At 37.0% G+C, this 20,878-nt stretch overlaps 1 protein-coding gene across 5 annotated transcripts in view; it reads left to right on the top strand.

The window, feature by feature from the left end:
• The window catches only part of LOC103352162 (disintegrin and metalloproteinase domain-containing protein 32), a 117,985-nt gene that overhangs the window by 34,982 nt on the left and 62,125 nt on the right, over positions 1-20,878 (top strand). For all 5 annotated transcript variants that reach the window (XM_070067892.1, XM_070067891.1, XM_070067894.1 and 2 more), the window contains 3 exons: positions 9,080-9,155; positions 11,064-11,140; positions 12,316-12,493. In XM_070067892.1, coding sequence (XP_069923993.1) covers positions 9,080-9,155; positions 11,064-11,140; positions 12,316-12,493 — 331 coding nt within the window. The remainder of the gene's footprint in view (positions 1-9,079; positions 9,156-11,063; positions 11,141-12,315; positions 12,494-20,878) is intronic.

The following is a 20,878-nucleotide window of genomic DNA, read 5'->3' as shown; positions in this document are numbered from 1 at the left end:
TATAAAACATTTGTGAAAGGTATTACAGAAGATACAAATAAATTATTTATTGATTTTGTCTATATTCTTGTGGAATATTGGTCTTTCTATTTTTTACCTATTAAAATTTATGATCAGTGGTTCTTTAAGCCTGTGATTATAAAGTAAATTAAAGTTATGTACTTGTAAAAATTAAAGCAGTGAATGTAAGAGTGGGGGAGAGGGAGTGAGGGAAGAGTTATGTTTATCTCTTAGAATTTTATCTATGAAATACTTGAAATTTGTTTTCTTTATATTAATAAAAGTTTAAAAGAAATAAAAAGTGCATCTTGTACATGGATTGGGAAAATTAATATTGATTTTTAACTTTTATTTAATAAATATAAATTTCCAAAGTACATCTTTTGGATTACAGTGGCTTCCTCCCACCCATAACTTCTGTCCCACTCGCAACCCTCTCATCTCCCGCTCCCATCCCATTCACATGAAGGTTCATTTTCAATTATTTTTATATACAGAAGATCAATTTAGCATATATTAAGTAAAGATTTCAACAGTTTGCACCCACACAGAAACACAAAGTGAACAATACTGTTTGAGTACTAGTTATAGCATTAATTTACATTGTACAACACATTAACGACAGAGATCCTACATGGGGAGTAAGTGCACAGTAACTTCTGTTGTTGGTTTAACAATTGACACTCTTGTTTATGGCGTCAGTAATCACCTGAAGCTCTTGTCATGAGTTGGCAAGACTATGGAAGCTTTTTGAGGTTGCCAACACTAATCTTATTTAGAAAAGGTCATAGTCAAATTGGAAGTTCTCTCCTCCCTTCAGAGAAACGTACTTCCTTATTTGATGGTCCGTTCTATCCACTGGGATCTCACATGCAAAGAGCAAGATTTAGGTCTTTTTTTTTTTTTTTGCCAGAGTGTCTTGGCTTTCCATTCTTGAAATGCTCTCATGGGCTCTTCAGCCAGATCCAAATGCCTTAAGGGCTCATTCTGAGGCCAGAGTGCTGTTTAGGACATTTGCCATTCTATGGGTCTGCTGTGTGGTCTGCTTCCCATGTTGGATCGTTCTCTACTTTTTAATTATATCAGAATTAGCATACTCTAGTCTTGTTTATGTGATCCCTTTGACTCTTTTTTTTTTTTTTTGGACAGGCAGAGTAGATATAGAGAGAGACAGAGAAAAAGGTCTTCCTTTTGCGTTGCTTAATCCTCCAGTGGCCGCCACAGCCAGTGCACTGGGGCCAGGGCACTGCAGTGATCTGAGGCCAGGAGCAAGATGTTTCTCCTGGTCTCCCATGCAAGTACAGGGCCCAAGCACCTGGGCCATCCTCCACTGCACTCCCGGGCCACAGCAGAGAGCTGGCCTGGAAGAGGGCCAACCAGGACAGAATCCGGCGCACTGACCGGGACTAGAACCCAGTATGCCAGTGCCCCAGGTGGAGGATTAGTCTATTGAGCCACAGCGCCGGCCCCTTTTGACTCTTAACTCTATCATTATGATCAATTGTGAACTGAAACTTATCACTTTGACTAGTACGATGGCATTTGTACATGCCACCTTCATGGGATTGAATTGGAATCCCCTGGCCCGTTTCTGTCAATCATTTTGCTGACTGTTTCTATTGCGGGACAGAAACTTCTCAAACTGATTCAATCCCAGTTGTTAATTTTGGCTTTGACTGCCTTTGCCTCTGGGGTCTTTTCCAAGAATTCTTTGCCGGTACCTATATCTTGCAGGGTTTCTCCAATGTTCTCTAATAATTTGATGGTGTCAGGTCGTGGATTTTGATCTTTAATCCATGTTGAGTGGATTTTTGTGTAATGTGTAAGGTAGGAGTCTTGCTTCATGCTTCTGCATGTGGAAATCCAGTTTTCCCAGCAACATTTGTTGAATAGACTGTCCTTGCTCCAGGAATTGGTTTTAGATCCTGGATCAAATATCAGTTGGCTGTAGATGTTTGGATTGATTTCTGTTGTTTCTATTCTGTTCCATTGGTCTATCCATCTGTTTCTGTACCAGTACCATGTTGTTTTGATTATAACTGCCCTGTAGCATGTCCTGAAATCTGGTCTTGTGATGCCTCTGGCTTTGCTTTTGTTGTACAAGATTGCTTTAGCTAATTGAGGTCTCCTTTGTCTCCATATGAATTTTAGCATCATTTTTTCCAGATATGAGAAAATAAATTGCTTTGATCGTATAGAGGAAAGTTCCTTTTTTACACAATTTGCTTAGAGTTTTCATCATGAAAGGGTGTTGTATTTTATCAAATACTCTCTCTGCATTTATTGAGATAATCATATGATTTTTCTTCTGCAGTCTGTTAATGTGGTATATCACATTGATTGCTTTGCACACATTGAACCATCCCTGCAACCAGAGAAAAATCCCACTTGATCTGGGTGGATGATCTTTCTGATGTGTTGTTGCATTCTATTGGCCAGAATTTTATTGAGGATTTTTGCATCTATGTTCATCAAGGATATTGGTCTGTAATTTTCAGTCAATGCTGAATCTTTTTCCGGCTTAGGATTAAGGTGATGCTGGCTTCATAGAAAGAATTTGGGAGCATTCCCTCTTTTCAATTGTTCTGAATATGTTGAGGAGAATTGGAGTTAGTTTTTCTTTAAATGTCTGGTAGAGTTCAGCACTGAATCCATACGGTCCTGGGCTTTCTTTGTTGGGAGGGCCTGTATTACTGATTCACTTTATGTCTCAGTTATGGGTCTATTTAGGTTTTCGATGTCTTCCTGGTTCAATTTAGGTAGGTTGCATGTGTCCATGAACCTATCCATTTCTGATAGATTTCGCTGTTTGCTGGCATACAAGTCCTTGCAGTAATTTCTGATGATTCTTTTTATTTCTGCGGTGTCTGTTGTTATGTTTCCTTTTTCATCTCTGATTTTATTGATTTGGGTCTTTTCTTTTTGTAGTTGGGCCAATGAGGTGTCAATTTTGTTTATTTTTTCAGAAAAGCAGCTCTTCGTATGGCTGATTTTTTGTAATTTTTTTTGGATTCAATCCTGTTTATTTCTCTGATTTTTATTATTTCTCTTCTCCTACTAGTTTTTGGTATGGTTTGCTGCAGTTTTTCTAGATCCTTGAGATGCGCTGAAAGCTCATTTATTTGGTACCTTTTCAATTTCTTGATGTAGGCACCTATTGCTATAAACTTTCCTCTTAACACTGCTTTTGCTGTATCCCATAAGTTTTGATATGTTATGTTGTTATCCTCATTTACTTCCAGAAAGTTTTTGATTTCTCTTTTGATTTCTTTGATGACCAAGTGTTCATTCAGGAGCATGTTGTTCAGTCTCCACGTATTTGCATATGCTCTAGGGATTTCTGAGTTGCTAATTTCCAGCTTCATTCCACTGTGGTCTGAGAAGCTGCATGGTATGATTCTAATTCTTTTGAATTTGCTGAGACTTGCTTTATGGCCTACTATGTGATCAAACCTAGAGAAGGTTCCATGTACTGCTGAGAAGAAAGTTGTGTTGGAAAGATGTGTTTCTTGTAAGCAGCAAATAGATGGGTTTTGTTCTTTAATCCATTCAGCCAGTCTGTGTCTTTTATCTGGAGAGTAGAGGCCATTGACATTCAATGTGAGTATTGATAATTAGTGACTTTGCCCTGCCATTTTCCCAACGATATTTCTAATATATGCTTTGAACTTCCTGTGATCTTTTGCTGTGTGGTTTCCTTCCATTACCTTCTTTCATACTGATGACCGTGTTTCTATGTTTCTGTTTGTAACACATCTTTAAGCATCTTTTGCAGGGCTGGACGAGTGGTGATAAATTCCTTCAATTTCCGGTTGCTATGCAAGGTCTTTATTTCACCTTCATTCACAAATGAGAGCTTTGCAGGATATAATATTCTGGGCTGGCAGTTTTTTCTCTTAGTACCTGGGCTATATCTGGCCATTACCTCCTAGCCTGTAGGGTTTCTGATGATAAGTTTGCTGTGAGTCTAATTGGAGATCCTCTTAGAGTAATCTGACGTTTCTCTGTTGCACATTTTAGAATCTTTTCTTTATGTTGCACTGTGGTGAGTTTGATTACAATGTGTCGTGGCTAGGATCTCTTTTGGTCATGTTTATTCGGGGTCCTATGTGCTTCCTGTACTTGGATGTCTCTGTCCTTCTCCAAACCCGGGAAGATTTCTCCTGAATGTTGGGTTTTTTAATAGTATCCTGTAGATTCTCAACAATATTTTTTAGATTTCTAATTTCCTCTTCTTTTCTTTGGATTGACTGTATACTTTCCTGTGCTCTGTCTTCTAAGTCTGATATTCTCTCTTCTATCTCATTGATTCTGTTTTTCTGGCTCTCAAATGCATTTGTCATTTGTTCCATTGAATTCTTCTTTTCATTTTGGTTTCTCTTCAACATCACAATTTCATATTCTACTAGATTCCTCATTTCATTTGGTTCCTCCTTAAGATTCCATTTTCACGAGAGAGATTTTCTATCCTGTCCAGTATAGATTTCTATAGTTCATGAATTTGTTTTTGAGAACTTTTAAATGTTCTTATCATAAATTTTTTGAAATCCGTATCTTGCATTTCTTCTATTTCATCATCTTCATAATCTTGTATTGGGATGTCATGTTCATTTGAGGACATCATAATGTCTTCCTTGTTCTTGTTTCCTTGGTTCTGCGTTTGTTGCTTGGCATTGTAGAGATATTCTTTGGTTTCTTCTATTTTTTTTCCCTCACTGTGGTGGCTTTTCTTGTTATACTGTGACTCTAAATTAAGTGGACTGTCTGCTTTTGATGAATCTCTAAGGGCTTGTGGTGGGTGTGGCCAGAGATCTCTGTTCAGTTCTTCAGGGTTAAGGGTGTGCCAAAGGTGACACACCCAGGTTTGGCATGGTAAATATTTCTCTCTCTCTCTCTCTCTCTCTCTCTTATTTTAATTTATTCAAAAGGGAAGTAATTCCACTTAGCTGAGCTCTTCTCCTTGATGGCAGTCAGTGCCTGAGTGCTAGCCCCTGTGGGTATAATATTCGTCTGTTCTGTCTCAAGGACCACGCAAAGGCTCTGTGCAGTCCTCAGTGTAAGACAGATTCCCCTGCAATGTCTCCCACTGGGTAGCCAAGGTTACTGAGTTTGTGGTGTCTCCCACTGAGAGTACTCACTCATGTCTCAGGCTCACCGTGAGTTCTCCCACACACCCTTATTTTTTCTTTTCACAGTCCCAGTTCATAACCTCCACACATTCACTAGGTCTTAACCTCCTTTTATTTCTCCCCACTAGAGTCAGGTTTTCCTGCTTGGCTGAGGGTGAGCCCAGCCCTGAGCTGGTGTATCTGTTACGTATGTCCAAAATGGCGCCTGCTCTTTGTCTTGCTCACCTTTGTAATGTGTATTTAGAGAGAGAATTTTGTCCGTACCAGTCCCTTTTATTTATTTATTTTCTCTCCTCTAGTTGGGCTGGTGAACTTTCCCCCACGGGGCTTCAAGCCTCATTCCCTCTAGGCTCTTCCGGCCACTTTTCTGCCAGTGTCTTGGGCTACTGCAGTTTCTCCTCGCCTCACTTTCCAGTGCTGGTGCGTAGACTCGGCAGCTGGGGTCCTGAACCGTGGGCACCCGTGCCCTCCACGTAGGTCCACCGTGTCCCCTAGTTCCAGAAGAGTTTCCTCTGCAGTCTTTTCACTAACTCTTCCCTGAAATTACAGTATCTCCATTTTTTTTTTTTTGTACAGGCAGAGTGGACAGTGAGAGAGAGAGACAGAGAGAAAGGTCTTCCTTTGCCGTTGGTTCACCCTCCAATGGCCCCTGCCGCTGGTGCGCTGCAGCCGGCGCACTGTGCCTATCTGAAGGAAGGAGCCAGGTGCTTCTCCTGGTCTCCCATGGAGTGCAGGGCCCAAGCACTTGGGCCATCCTCCACTGCACTCCCTGGCCACAGCAGAGAGCTGTCCTGGAAGAAGGGCAACCGGGACAGAATCCAGCGCCCCGACCGGGACTAGAACCTGTTGTGCCGGCGCCGCAAGGCGGAGGATTAGCCTACTGAGCCGCGGCACTGGCCAGTATCTCCACTTTTAATATAATATCTTTTCCTGGACTATCAGTGCACTCCCTCCCTATTCCGCTATCTTGGAGCCACCCCAAAGTTAATATTGTTAAAATACTCCTACTATTGAAAGAAAGCTATAGAATTGATGTAATCACTATTAACATCCCAATGACATTTTTTTTTAGAGAAAAAAAATCTTAAAATTCCTAAGAACTACCAAAGGCCCTGAATAGCCAAAATAATCTTGAGCCAAAAAGAACATATATGGAGGTATCACATACTTAATTTCAAAATATCCTGCAGTGCCCATCCTCTTTTTTTTTTTTCAGTGAAGCCACAGAATGAGGGAAATAAATCCATAGAAGTAAGGATAAATGTTAAAGGTGAGAAGGAAACATAGCCTTTAATTCCATGCAATTGGGGCCGGCATTGTGGTGCAGTGAGTTAAGCTGACACTTCTGTCACTGGCATCTCATATAAACTCTACTTCTAGTCTCAGCTGCCTCACTGCTGATCCATGCTCAGGTAATATGCCAGGGAAAAGCAATTGAATATGGCCCCTGCCATCCATAGGAGACTTAGCTGGAGATCCAGGATCCTCAGGATCCTGGATTCAGCATGGCCCTGCCCTAGCCTTTGCAGATGTTATTTATTTATTAATTTTTTTAATGAACAAGTGAATGGAAGATCTCTGTCTTTCTCCCTGCTCCCCTGACTCTGTGTCTGTCTTTCTATAATTCTTCGCCTTTCTGAGCAGTAAAATAAGTCTTTAAAAAATTAATTGAATATTATGGAAACCTTTAAGGAGTAGAAAACGAACTTCTTTTTTTTTTACTTTTATTTAATGAATATAAATTTCCAAAGTACAGAATATTGATTACAATGACTTCCCCCCATAACGTCCCTCCAACCCGCAACCCTCCCCTTATTCACTCCCTCTCCCCTTTCATTCATGTCAAGATTCATTTTTGATTCTCTTTATATACAGAAGATCAGTTTAGCATACATTAAGTAAAGATTTCAACAGTTTGCTCCCACACAGAAACATAAAGTGAAAAATACTGTTTGAGTACTAGTTATAGCATTAAATCTCAATGTACAGCACACTAAGGACAAAGATCCTAGATGAGGAGTAAGTGCACAGTGACTCCTGTTGTTGACTTAACAAATTGACACTCTTGTTTATGGCCTCAGTAATCACCCTAGGCTCTTGTCATGAGCTGCCAAGGCTATGGAAGCCCCCTGGGTTCACTGACTCTGATCATTTTTAGACAAGGCCATGGTCAAAGTGGAAGTTCTCTCCTCCCTTCAGAGAAAGGTACCTCCTTCTTTGATGACCTATTCTTTCCACTGGGATCTCACTCGTGGAGATCTTTCATTTAGGTTTTTGTTTTTTGTTTTTTGTTTTTTGTTTTTCCCCAGAGTGTCTTGGCTTTGCATGCCTGAAATACTCTCATGGGCATTTCAGCCGGATCCGCATGCCTTAAGGGCTGATTATGAGGCCAGAGTGCTGTTAGGACATTTGCCATTCTATGGGTCTGCTGTGTATCTCACTTCCCATGTTGGACCATTCTCTCCCTTTTTTATTCTATCAGCTAGTATTTGCAGACACTATTCTTGTTTATGTGATCCCTTTGGTTCTTAGTCCTATCATTACGATTAATTGTGAACAGAAATTGATCACTGGGACTAGTGAGATGGCATTGGTACATGCCACCTCGATGGGATTGAATTGGAATCCCTGGTATGTTTCTAACTCTACTGAGAAAACGAACTTCTAAAAGTAGACGAGAAGACATGTGAGAAACCAGGGGGAAATGTTATTGCTAAAACTGATGAAGTGTTTCAAAAAAGGGAAATGTAGTCAGCAGTATGGAGTGCTTCAATATAGAGTATTTGGCTTTAAAATTCCTTTTGCAATTTGACAATAGGGGGTCATTTGTAACCTTTTTGAGACTCATTTCTGTGGAGGCATCACAACAGAGGCAACTGGGTAGTCTAATCTTTCCATGGGTTGAAGAGTGAGCATGCAGATAGATGAGGAAGTGTAAGTAAAATAGCATAATATGTGTAAGGAATGATACCAGAGAAGGTTGAACATGGAAGTTTTAGTACATATAGTGAGATGGATATGTGTGTTACATAATCTTTCACTTCATTATAAAAGTAATACATTTGTATAGGTGTAGGTTTTCCATTGGAATATCTGGAAATTGTCATACTATTTCAATTAGTTCACAGTGCTAGAAAATTTAAAGTACTTCCCCCGTTGTTGTTGCAGCCTCTTCTTATTTCCCTTAAAGAAAATAAGAGATGGAAGGATTAAGGAAAGAGATGGAAGGAGTGGGGAATGAGTGAGGAAAGAAGAACAGAGAAAAATTAAAAAATTATTTTTAAATTATTTATTTATTTGCATAATATTTAAATATATCTGAAAAGAAGATACCTCGTTTATACAAGGGTTGATAGGAGGCCGGCACTGTGGCGCAGTAGGTTAATCCTCTGCCTGTGGCGCCAGCATCCCATATGGGCGCCGGTTCTAATCCCAGTTGCTCCTCTTCCAATACAGCTCTCTGCTATGGCCTGGGAAAGCAGTAAAAGATGGCTCAAGTCCTTGGGCCCCTGAACCAGTCTTCCTGGCTCCTGGCTTTGGATCTGTGCAGCTCCGGCCATTGCGGCCAGTTGGGGAGTGAACCAGCAGATGGAAGACCTTTCTCTTTGTCTCTCCCTCTCACTGTCTGTAACTCTATCTCTTAGATAAATAAATAAAAATTTTTATAAAACATAAAAAAGTAAAAAAGGGTTGATAAACATTTTTTCCAAAGGTCGAGAGAGTAAATATTTCAGGCTTTCAAGGCCATGTAGGATCTGTCAAAATGACTTAACTTTGCTGTTGTATCTTGAAACCAGTCATAGACAATATGTAAATGAATGGGTGTGGCTTTCTTCCAGTGAAACTCCATTTATACACACAAGAATGGGTTAGCTTTATCTGAAATTATCAGTTCACTGATCAGTGCTTTATGTTTCAGAAAGAATAACAAAGTTCTCTCTTATATTCAGATATTTTTTAGTGGATACTTTTATGGTTTATTTGTATAATCAAGGATCTGAGAGTTCTCATTCTTCACATATTCAGGTAAGATGTAAGTTCTGGATTTTAAAGACATTAAAAACCATTTTGTACATTGAATAAGATTCACAATGGATATATTTAAGTCATTTGTTATTAATTTTTCTTGAATTTTTAAAAAATAAAGAAAATCTAGATTTGCTTAGCATTTTTCATAGTTCCTAGATCCGAGATGTTATTTAATAATTCATTTATATATATTTTGTTAAATAAATGAAAATAAGGAATAAGAAAAATGGATAGAAATGGTTTTTGGACATGAATACATATGTCTTTTTTATAATGCTACCTCCCATACTATCTGTTAATAAATCCTACCAACTCTGTCTTTCCACCTATATATCAGAATTCACCCTCTACCTCTGCCTTCATTCACTGATACGAGGTCTGGGATCAAAATTCCCCTATGAGTTCTCCACTAGCTCCTATTTTATATTGTACTCCTCTCCTTGGTACTCTCTGCATTTCCTTTACCTGTTTTATATTTCTCCATGGTATTTATTAATATGTGCTGTATTAACTATTTTATCTACTTTTTGTCTCCCCAGTAAAATATAAATCTATATGAGGGGGAAGTTTTTGATCTGTTTATTTATATAACTACAGTGCCTAGGACATCGCTCAAAATTCACTTGCTTGAAAATTAAAACCTGCTGAAATATTGAACGGGCTACCATGTTTCTTCACTTTTATTGGCCAGGGTTATCATTTTGCATGCTTGCTTTCCTCCCCTTAATTCCATCATAATGTGTTATTAAGAAATCTTATAGTTGTTTACATCAGAATTTATAATGCCATTTGAATCTTGGAAACTATATAATCTGTCCTTTTTTTCTTTGACAATGTTATTTTTGCTTGAATTATCTTATTTGAAAAGCAAAGGGAGAGAGAAGAGAAGAGACATCACTCTTCCATCCCCTGATTCACCCCCCAAATTGCCTCAATAACCAGGGCTGGGCCAGGAGGAAGCCAGGATCCAGGACCTCCATCTGGGCCCCTCCACGTGGGTGGCAGAGGCCCAAACATTCCCTGTTATATTAGCTGGAAGTTGTATCAGAAGTATAGCAGTTGACAGTGGGATGCAGGTGTTTCAAGTGGTGTTATAACCTGCTTCACATGTACATTACCACAGCCCCTGTGACAATGCTTTCTGCCCTGTGTGTCATTAGCTTAATTTTATTTTGGTCAAAAACCAAACTCTGAGATATTTGCCCTTTTAAATTTGTTGAGTCCTGCCAGCACTTCAGGCCAGGGCGTTAACCAGCTGTGCCACAGCGCTGGCCCCAGATATAGTTTTCTACATTTATTAATTAGGTATACAGTTCAAATCTGTATATTTTGAATGCTTGAATTATCAATTATTAGATACAAATCATGTTTACAATATTTTACTGTCCGTATTTTTCTCTAGTGATACTTCTTGCCTCATGGTCTACATTTCCTGTTTTAATGCAGTTTCATAGTCATCCTTTTTGTCTGTGTTGTCACGGTGTATTTAAATCTTTAAATTTTCTGAATCATTGTTTTATACACACACACACACACATGCACACACACACATATATATATATACACACACACATGTAATAGTTTGTAGGGATTTAAAAAATTAAGATTCACAATGTTTATCTTTTAACTGACAAATTTTATTTGTAAAGTATTTTATGTGAAATATGAGATGACACTTTGGAAGCAGCCCATAAAACTGTAATCCAAATCATGATTTATAAATAGTAGTTAATGTAGTAAAAGTGACAAATATATGAAGTCTCTTTCTTCTCAATGTCACTTTACTCATACTGTAGTAAACCAGATATCGTGTGAAAAATGTTCATAAGTTTCATCAAGTATAGTAATAGAAACTCATTAGAAAGTTTTTTCAATTCCCAAATAGCCATTTTCTTTCTTTCCTAGCCTCAGTGCTACTATCAAGGGTATGTTGAAGGATATCCAAATTCCATTGTCACGCTCAGCACATGCTCTGGACTCAGGTTATTTGTTTTTTGTCTTTGATTATGGAACACAATTGTTACGATGTTTGCAGCAAATTTATTGTTTATATTGAATTTGGATCTGGAGGAGGATTCTTATGTCAAGATTATTTAGTGGCATACTCATCTGCTTAACATATTGCTATTTTTCTTATTTCTTTTTACTTTCCCCACTGAGTAGAGACATTTCTGACATCCTATAGACTTCTTATTTTTCCATGCTCACTTATTTTCTTTTTTAGTACAGAAACAGCATCCAGCGATGCTTGACTAGAATGGGAGAAGGTAAATTTAAGATTGGGTGGTTTTCCAGCAAATAGAGAATTTATAAAGCTATGTATTGTAGTGTTTGGAGATGTAAGAGAAACAAGTCATTTTATTTTCTCAAGGAAATTGTCTTTACAGAGAAGAGGCAAATTATATATAAATAAATAACTATAGTACTCATATTTTTGTAATATTACTATTATGATGTCTCCAAGAATTTTTGGCTTTCATCCTCGGTGCTTTGAGAATTTTCTATTCTGTCAGAAAATTATCCACTTTCATTTTGTGATGTCAGAGCCTTGTTTTCATAGATGTTCTATGGTGCTTCATACTTGGAGCTCTGAATTTTGGACAGGAAATTTGTTTTTTAGGGGGAAATGACTTGAACTGTTACCTGTATTCAGGGAAGGAGAGTTGCACAAATTTTTTACTCATTAGAATCTTGCTTTTTTTCTTATTCTTATGCAGCTAACAAAATTAATGTTACTTAATAATACTGCTAAATTTCATTTTTATAAGTAACATTTCTTATGGTACATAGTTTGTTATTAACTAGCATAATAATTTTTCAAAAGCATTGGAAGGAAATCCATCAAGGTTTCCATTTACTGTAGCTTTAATTAAGTCATTGACTTAGAAAAATGGGAATTAATTGATTGCTGTAATTTTGTGTGTGCAACAATTGACTGGGTATTTTCTTGTATACCTAATAATTGATTTAGTAATTGCTGCTGCTTTTATTAATGTGGAAAAAAAGTTTAAATGGAAAGTGAATTTTGTTGTTTAGGGAAACCTTCATCCTTTGGAGTCCTCTCTAAAACAGAGTTTGGACCAAAATACTGGACTAAAAGTATTACAGTATATAGATTGGATTAAAAGCATCTAAAACTGTTTATTTAATTTTACAGAGGAATACTGCAATTTGAAAATGTTTCCTATGGAATCGAGCCTCTGGAATCTACTGTTCAATTTCAGCATATTCTTTACAAATTAGGGAATGACAACAAAGAATTATCAAGTTTTAACAATGATACCAAGAGCTTAGGAAAATACTCAAATGACTACAACATTTATGTAGGTGAAAAAGTGAGTTGTGTGATTTATTACTACTTTCAAAGCAGTTATTGGCTATATTTATTTATAAAAATACATTTATCATGCTATATATATCTGTGGAAAATATCCTTTCCTTAGGAACAATATATCTTTTTTTAACCCCACTCTTTCCTTGAGACCAGACATTAATTTTTCCTCCTTGTAACAGTTTATCACTTACTGCTTATGACAAGCTTTGTTTTGGTTCTTATGTTGTTTATTAACATAATCACTTTCTAAAAATTCCCTAGTAGATTTTAAAACTTAAATAACCCCTGTTCTTACTCTTGTCTCTGTATTCCTGGAATATAATTCAACAGAGGCAATATTTATAGATTGCTTTATGACTAAGGAGTCAGCATTAGCTAAACTAAAATTGTATTTAAAATACCATAAACAGGATTTCTAGGTATGGTCATGTAGATTTTTCAGTGTGCTCACTGTGTAGTTGCCTGTGATGATCCTCATAAAAGCGAAAAACTTCTTGCCAACTAATAATGGCATAAATTTACTTACATTATATGAGTGTATAGCAATGTTAGCTGTTCTCACTGCATATTCTGACCCATCTTTTATCAGTTAAAAAAAAGCCAAACCTTAGAATTTTTCTGGGAATATAAAAAATGCATTTTTCAACTTTCCTCACATGTATTTGGGATCATGTGATGAAGTTATACCTGATGACATATGAGCAGGAATTGTATGAATCACCTCTGGTCTGAATTCTAAAGGCAAACATCTTGTTCTCCATATGTTTTCCCTTTCCTTCTGGCTGCAATGTAGTATATATATATCATAGGCCTCATGGATGAGGATGGCATAAGATGGAATCAACTTTTCTCTTGAAAAATTTGCATAAATGTAACCACTCTATCTCCTTATAAACTCTAATCTTGTTTAAATTGCCATTATTTTCTGGCTCTGTTATAGCCACTAATTCTCTATGTTAAGTAATACAAAACCGAAATGGACTATTAAATGTTTACATATCACCTAAATGTTCAATACTATCACATATATGTACGTAATTTAAAATAAATTTCTGTTAAATATCAGAGATTTTGTTTTTCTTGTAAGATTTTATGAATATAATTTATAAAAGCTTGGTTGGCCTGGCATACTGAACAGTATTGGTGCTCTGCTCAGATGCTCTCAGGTTTCATTCTATTGTGTTTTTGTGTGGGTAGGGTAGGATAATTCAACACAGTTCCTTTGAACAAACAGATCAGCAAAACAGGCATATGCTCCAGAGTTTCTTTGTGAGCCTTCGCCAGAGATTACCCTCTTGTTTTGCTTCCCTTGCTCCTAATCCTTCTTCTCCCATTCCTTAACTAGAGGAATTTCATCAAGACAGTATTCACACAAGAATTCGTCTAAGATCTGTCTTTGCAGAGTGATACAATCCCTTTTTATAGTTTTTATAATGAATTTTTTTCAAATTTGAGCACATGTCGGCCAAATTGAATTTGTGTTGTTTAGAAAGTAACATGATCTACAAAGCAGATTAGGAAGCTCAGGATACCCAGGCACATCACTGTTTGCACAAGTCTTGGACGAAAGAAAAATGACAGAAAAGTGGAAATCTTGTCTTAGATTTACTTGGTTAATGGTTATCTTTGTAGCTTATGGTAACTGTACCCAAACTGATAGAATACACTGCCATCAGGCCAACCTTACAAGACATTTTGGAGTGAGTCTTATATTAGAAGTAAACATGAAAATTACAATAAAATGGAGACATTTCAACCAATACCATTGAAATTCAAGTGATTATGAGATGCAGGTATGAAAATCTACATGCTTATAAACTGGAAAACTTTGAAGAATTGGATGAATTCCTTGATCCATATGACCTACCAAATTAAGAATACAGGGACAAGATAAATAGATCCACAACAAGCAATGCGATTGAGCAGTAATGAAAACTTTTCATTCAAGGAAAAGTCCAGGATCTGGAAACAATTCTATTGTGTTATATAAAACATTTAAAGAGGAACTAACTTTAATCCTTTTCAAACGATTTCAGAATATTGAACACAATGGAACTCTTCCAAACTCTTTATGAAGAACATATTTTCAACAAAACACTAGAAAACCAAATCCAAAGCCACATTAGAAAGATAGTACATCCTAATGAAGTGCGATTTATCACAGAAATGCAAGTATATGAATTAAGCAAGTCTATAGATGTCATAAATCACAACAGAATGAAGAAGAAAAGCCACATGATCATCTCAGTGTATGCAGAGAAAGTATTTGATAAGATTCTATATTCCATCTTGATTCAACAAAAGCAATACACAAAGTAATAGAAAACTTGTGCCTCAAAGTGATAAGGTTAAATATGACAAACCAACAGCCAATACCATACTGAATGGGAAAATCTGAAAGTATTTGCCCTCAGATCTGGAAAAAGACAAGGATTTCCACTTTCCCCACTCTTATTCAATAAACAAATGGAAGAATTGACAAGAGTAATTAGGGAGGAGAAAGAAAGGGAACCAAATGTGGAACAGTGGAAGTTTGCAGATGACATGATGTTTTTCAAAAACCTAAGCTCTCCACCAGAAATCTGTTAGAACTGATAAACCAATTCAGTAAATTTGCCAGGTTATAAAATAAACATGCAAAACAGTAGGTTTTGTACACTAATGGTGAACTCAGTGAAGCAAAATCAAGAACTCCATTCACAATAACCAGAAAAATAAAATACTTTGCAATAAATTTACCAAAGAAATGAATGATTTTTAAAATGGAAATTGTGAAACATTGATGAAATAAATCATCAAGGATACACAAATTAAAGGAAACATATTTATTGTCTATGGTTCAGAAGAATTAATATTAAGATATCTATACTAACTGCAATCTCCAAATTCAATACAATGCTTATCAAAATACCAATGACACTCTACAGAATTAGAAAGAAAATCCTAAAATTATATGTAATTCCAAAGACTCATAATAACCAATGCAATCCTAAGGAAAAAATAATCAAGCTGGGATATCACAATACTTGACATCCAAGCATCTGCTGTGTATTACTATGCAGAGCTATAGTAATTAAAATAGCATGCTAATGACTTAAAAACCACTCATAGATCAATGGAACTGAATGGAGAGCCCAGAAACCAATCCTTTTACATACAACCAAGTGATTTTTCACAAAAGGTCTCACCACATACTTCGGCGTATGAATTAAATCTTCAACAAGTGGTGCTGGCAAATTTGGATTTGTGTATGTAGCAGGATTAATGTAGGGCTCTTACTTTTCACCATATACAAAGATCAACTTAAGATGGGTCAGATACTTAAATTTAAGACCTGGGGCTATGAGGTTGCTAGAAGAAAGCCTAGAGGAAACAGTCCAATCATTGGTGTAAGGGATAGCTTCTTGGACAATACTCCTAAAGCAAGGATACAAAAGCAAAACTTAACAAATGGGATTATGTAAAACACAGAATCTTCACAGCAAAGGAAATGATCAGTAGAGTGTAGGGGGACATCCAATAGAATGGGAAAAATATTTTTGAGTTACTTAGTGACACATGATTAATATCCAGAGCGTATCTGTTACTTTGAAATCAACAGAGCATCCATTCCTGTTAAGGGGCAAAGGAACTAAATAAACAGTTCTCAAAAGAAGAAATATAAATGGCCAACAAATATAAGAGAAAATGCTCAACATCACTACCCACAAGGGAAATGCAAATCAGATGCACAATGAGATATTATCTCATCTCTGCCATAATGCTGAAATCCAAAAGACTGTAACAAGTGCTGGTGAGGGTGTGGAGAAAGTGAAACACTTGTACATTGACTTAAATTAGTGTGGTCATAGTGGAAAACAGTCTGAGGATTTCTTAAAATAACTAGAAACAGACTTGCCATATGATCCAGCAATCTCACTTCTTGGTATATACCACAGAAACATGAACACCACCATGTTTATAGCACCCATGTCCCAGTATCTGAGATAAGGAATCAGTAAAGGTGTGCATCATCAGTTGAATGTATAAAGAAAATATGTTATCCCATACCATATAGGAGTGCCTGAATGTGAGTTCTGGCATTTCTGTTGATTCAAGCTTCCTGCTAATGCATTTCTGGGAGGTAGATGGTTGTTCTTAAAGTACTTCTATTCCTGCTATCCATGTGGCAAGATTGTGTTCTTGATTCCTGGCTTCTGCCTGACCCAGTCCTGGCTGTTATAGGCATTTGAGGAATAAATCAGTGCATAGGAGATTTCCATTTCTCCTTTGCTCTGCTTCAGCCCATGCACTCACCTTTCTTGGCCTTTCAATTGAAACAAATATATTAAAACATTTTAAGTTACAAACCATAATGTAGACATCAAAAACAAAAATCAAGTATTAACCCATAATATATGTGGTCTCTTAAAGCAAAAATAATTTTGAGATAGTTTCCTTAGCTGTAAAATATCCCAAAGGGTGGTTATTCTTCAGATGTTAGACTCATTTGACCTGCCACTGAGAAGGAAAATGAAGGCTCGGGAAGTGATTCATATGTGACAGCAACAATGAATTGCCAAGATAAAAGTCAAATGTACTTCTCCTAAGCCCATTTCATTTTCACCACTCTGCTCCACCTCTTTCAAGTATAGTGTTATCCTAGGAACGCAATTCAAATATTTGCCGAGATGAGCAGGACAGTAGGCATACTAAGAATCTCAACAATAAGGACTGCTGGAACTCAGAAATGTTCATCAGTCTAACACCTTGCAAAGTTCAAGAAAGTCTATGTAAAGAAATGAAAAGGAGGCCGGTGCCGCAGCTCACTAAGCTAATTCTCCACCTGCGGTGCCGGTACTCCGGGTTCTAGTCCTGGTTGGGGCACTGGATTCTGTCCCAGTTGCTCCTCTTCCAGTCCAGCTCTCTGCTGTGGCCCAGGAAGGCAACGGAGGATGGCCCAAGTGCTTGGGCGCCTGTACCTGCATGGGAGACCAGGAGGAAGCACCTGGCTCCTGGCTTTGAACGGCGCAGCGTGCTGGCTGTAGCAGCCATTTAGGGGGTGAACCAACGGAAGGAAGACCTTTCTCTTTGTCTGTCTCTCTCACTGTCTAGCTCTGCCTGTGGGAAAAAAAAAAAAGAAAAAGAAATTAAAATTGGTCAGGATTGGAACACATGTTGAGACGCTGCTCAGGTTGCCTGTACTCTACATTGAAGACTCTAATTCCAGTCCAGCTACTCCATATTTACAATTCAATTTCTGCTAATGTGCACACTGGGAAGCAGAAAATTATAGCCAAGTGCTTGTGTTCCTGTCACAAATGATGAAGTTGTTGCCTAGCCTGACCCAGGATGGGCTGCTGTGCACATCTGGGGAGTAAATCATCTGATGAAGATCCCTCCATGTGTGTTTCCCTCTCTGTCATTCTGCCTTTCAAATAAATAAATCCTTTATAAACGTTCTGATGCAAAGAAAATGTAATTTTATGTGCAACAATACTATTTAGCTATAAAATGAATGAAATTTACCATTTGCATCAAAATGGATGAAAGTGGAGGTCATCATGTGGAGTGGCATAAGCCAGATACCAAAAGACAAATGCCACTCATTCTCCCTATATTATATGGGAGAGCTAAAATTTAAAAAGAAGTGAAAGATGAAATACTTCTATCAGTATTGCTGTAAATATAGTTCTGTGAATCTTTACTCTTTTCTGAAAACAATGGTTAGGATGTTATACTACTATAGTTTTAATAATCTAAGATAACATTATTTTTTTAAACTTTTATTTAATAAATATAAATTTTGAAAATACAACTTTTGGATTATAGCAGCTTTCCCCCTCATAACCTCCCTCCAACCCGCAACCCTCCCCTCTCCTACTCCCTCTCCCATTCCATTCACATCAAGATTAATTTTCAATTATCTTTATATAAAGAAGATCAATTTAGCATATATTAAGTAAAGATTTCAATAGTTTGCACCCACACAGAAACATAAAGTGAACAATACTGTTTGAGTACGAGTTATAGCATTAATTCACACTGAATGACACTAACGACAGAGATCCTACATGAGGAGTAAGTGCACAGTGACTCCTGTTGTTGACTTAACAAATTGACACTCTAGTTTATGGTGTCAATAATCACCCTAGGCTCGTGTCATGAGTTGCCAAGGCTATGGAAGCCTTTTGAATTCGCCGGCTCTGATCTTATTTAGACAAGGTCATAGTCAAAGTGGAAGTTCTCTCCTCCCTTCAGAGAAAGCTACCTCCTTCTTTGATGGCCCATTCTTTCCACTGGGATCTCACTTGCAGAGATCTTTCATTTAGGGTTTTTTTTGTTTGTTTGTTTGTTTGTTTTTGCTAGAATGTCTTGGCTTTTCATGCCTAAAATACTCTCATGGGCTCTTCAGCCAGATCTGAATGCCTTAAGACTGATTCTGAGGCCAGAGTGCTGTTTAGGACATCTGCCATTCTATGAGTCTGCTGTGTATCCTGCTTCCCATGTTGGATCATTCTCTCCCTTTTAAATTCTATCAGTTAGTATTAGCAGACACTCGTCTTGTTTACATGATCCCTTTGACTCTTAGACCTATCTTTATGATCGATTGTGAACTGAACTTGATTACTTTGACTAGTAAGATGGCATTGGTACATGCCACCTTGATGGGGTTGTATTGGAATCCCCTGGCACATTTCTAACTTTACCATTTGCGCCAAGTCAGCTTGAGCATGCCTCAAATTGTACATCTTCTCCCTCTCTTATTCCCACTTTTATATTTAACAGAGATCACTTTTCAGTTAAATTTAAACACCTAAGAATAACTGTGTGTTAATTAAAGAGTTCAACCAATAGTATTAAGTAGAAGAACAAAAAAAATACTAAAAGGGATAAAGTATTAAGCTGTACATCAACAGTCAGGACAAGGGCTGATCAAGTCTTTTTGGTGCTCGATTAGTTACATTAGATTTTACTGTATATTGATGAAATGGCCATCTTTTCATTTGATTCTATTTATAATCCATGCTTATATTCCTGCTAAACTAGAGTCTTTTTACTTCTTTAAATCGTTATATGGTGGTGCATTAAACCGTTTACTCTAATGTTAATCTACATTATGTTATCTCAAAAACTATGAGAGCAAGGAAGCAGGAGGGAAGGTATGAGGGAGAAGGAAGGGGGAGGAAATTATTATTATGTTTTTACAATTTTAACTATGAATTATATTGAGTAGGCCAAAAAATAAAATCTAAGGGGAAAAAAAAGTAATGTGATGAAACCCTGCAAGATTAATTACACTCCCTGATGTTTCAAAATGAAAATGCAGGAAATGAAGACAAAATTCAGAATACTGAACCCAAAGAAAGTTGAAAAGGTAGCTTGTCTTCAAAAGAGTGACAGAAAGAGACTGACTTCAACAAAAGCAAGAAAGTCAAAAGAACACAACTGTGCCTTAAAAATGTTACAGGAAATAAATGACAACCTGGATTTTAATATGCTAAGTATTATTTGGTAATAAAGGCAATATAAGGTTTTTCAACAAAAACAGAGAGATATTGTCACCAAAAGACTTGCAGTATATTTGTCAAGGCTATTTTTCAATGAGAAGTAAAATAATTCTTGAAGCATAGTCAGAAATGTTGGAAGGAATAAATAGCAAAAATGAATAGAGGACATACGTTAATGTAGATAAACCTGTATTTATGCTTAAAAGATATGCAATTGTGGAAAGCCTAGACACTCTGGCAAAAAAAAAAAAAAACAATTAAATGAAAGATCTCTGCAAGTGAGATCCCAGTGGAAAGAATGGGCCATCAAAGAAGGAGGTACCTTTCTCTGAAGGGAGGAGAGAACTTCCACTTTGACTATGACCTTGTCTAAATAAGATCAGAGCCGGCGAATTCAAAAGGCTTCCATAGCCTTGGCAAATCATGACACGAGCCTAGGGTGATTATTGACACCATAAACTAGAGTGTCAATTTGTTAAGTCAACAACAGGAGTCACTGTGCACTTACTCCTCATGTAGGATCTCTGTCGTTAAAGTGTCATTCAATGTGAATTAATGCTATAACTCGTACTCAAACAGTATTGTTCACTTTATGTTTCTGTGTGGGTGCAAACTATTGAAATCTTTACTTAATATATGCTAAATTGATCTTCTTTATATAAAGATAATTGAAAATGAATCTTGATGTGAATGGAATGGGAGAGGGAGCGGGAGAGGGGGAGGGATATACGTTATGGGGGGGAAGCTATTGTAATCCATAAGTTGTACTTTGGAAATTTATATTTATTACATAAAAGTTAAAAAAAAAGATATGCAATTAAAGCGCCCATCAGGAATTGCATGTAGATTGTAAAGATGAAAGTAGAGAAAGTGACCTGTGTTTCTTGCATTATTTA

The sequence above is a fragment of the Oryctolagus cuniculus genome, unplaced genomic scaffold (assembly GCF_964237555.1).
Source record: "Oryctolagus cuniculus unplaced genomic scaffold, mOryCun1.1 SCAFFOLD_116, whole genome shotgun sequence".
Taxonomy (NCBI): domain Eukaryota; kingdom Metazoa; phylum Chordata; class Mammalia; order Lagomorpha; family Leporidae; genus Oryctolagus; species Oryctolagus cuniculus.
Note: the sequence above shows the minus strand (reverse complement) of the source record. Positions and strands in the feature narration are given on the sequence as shown.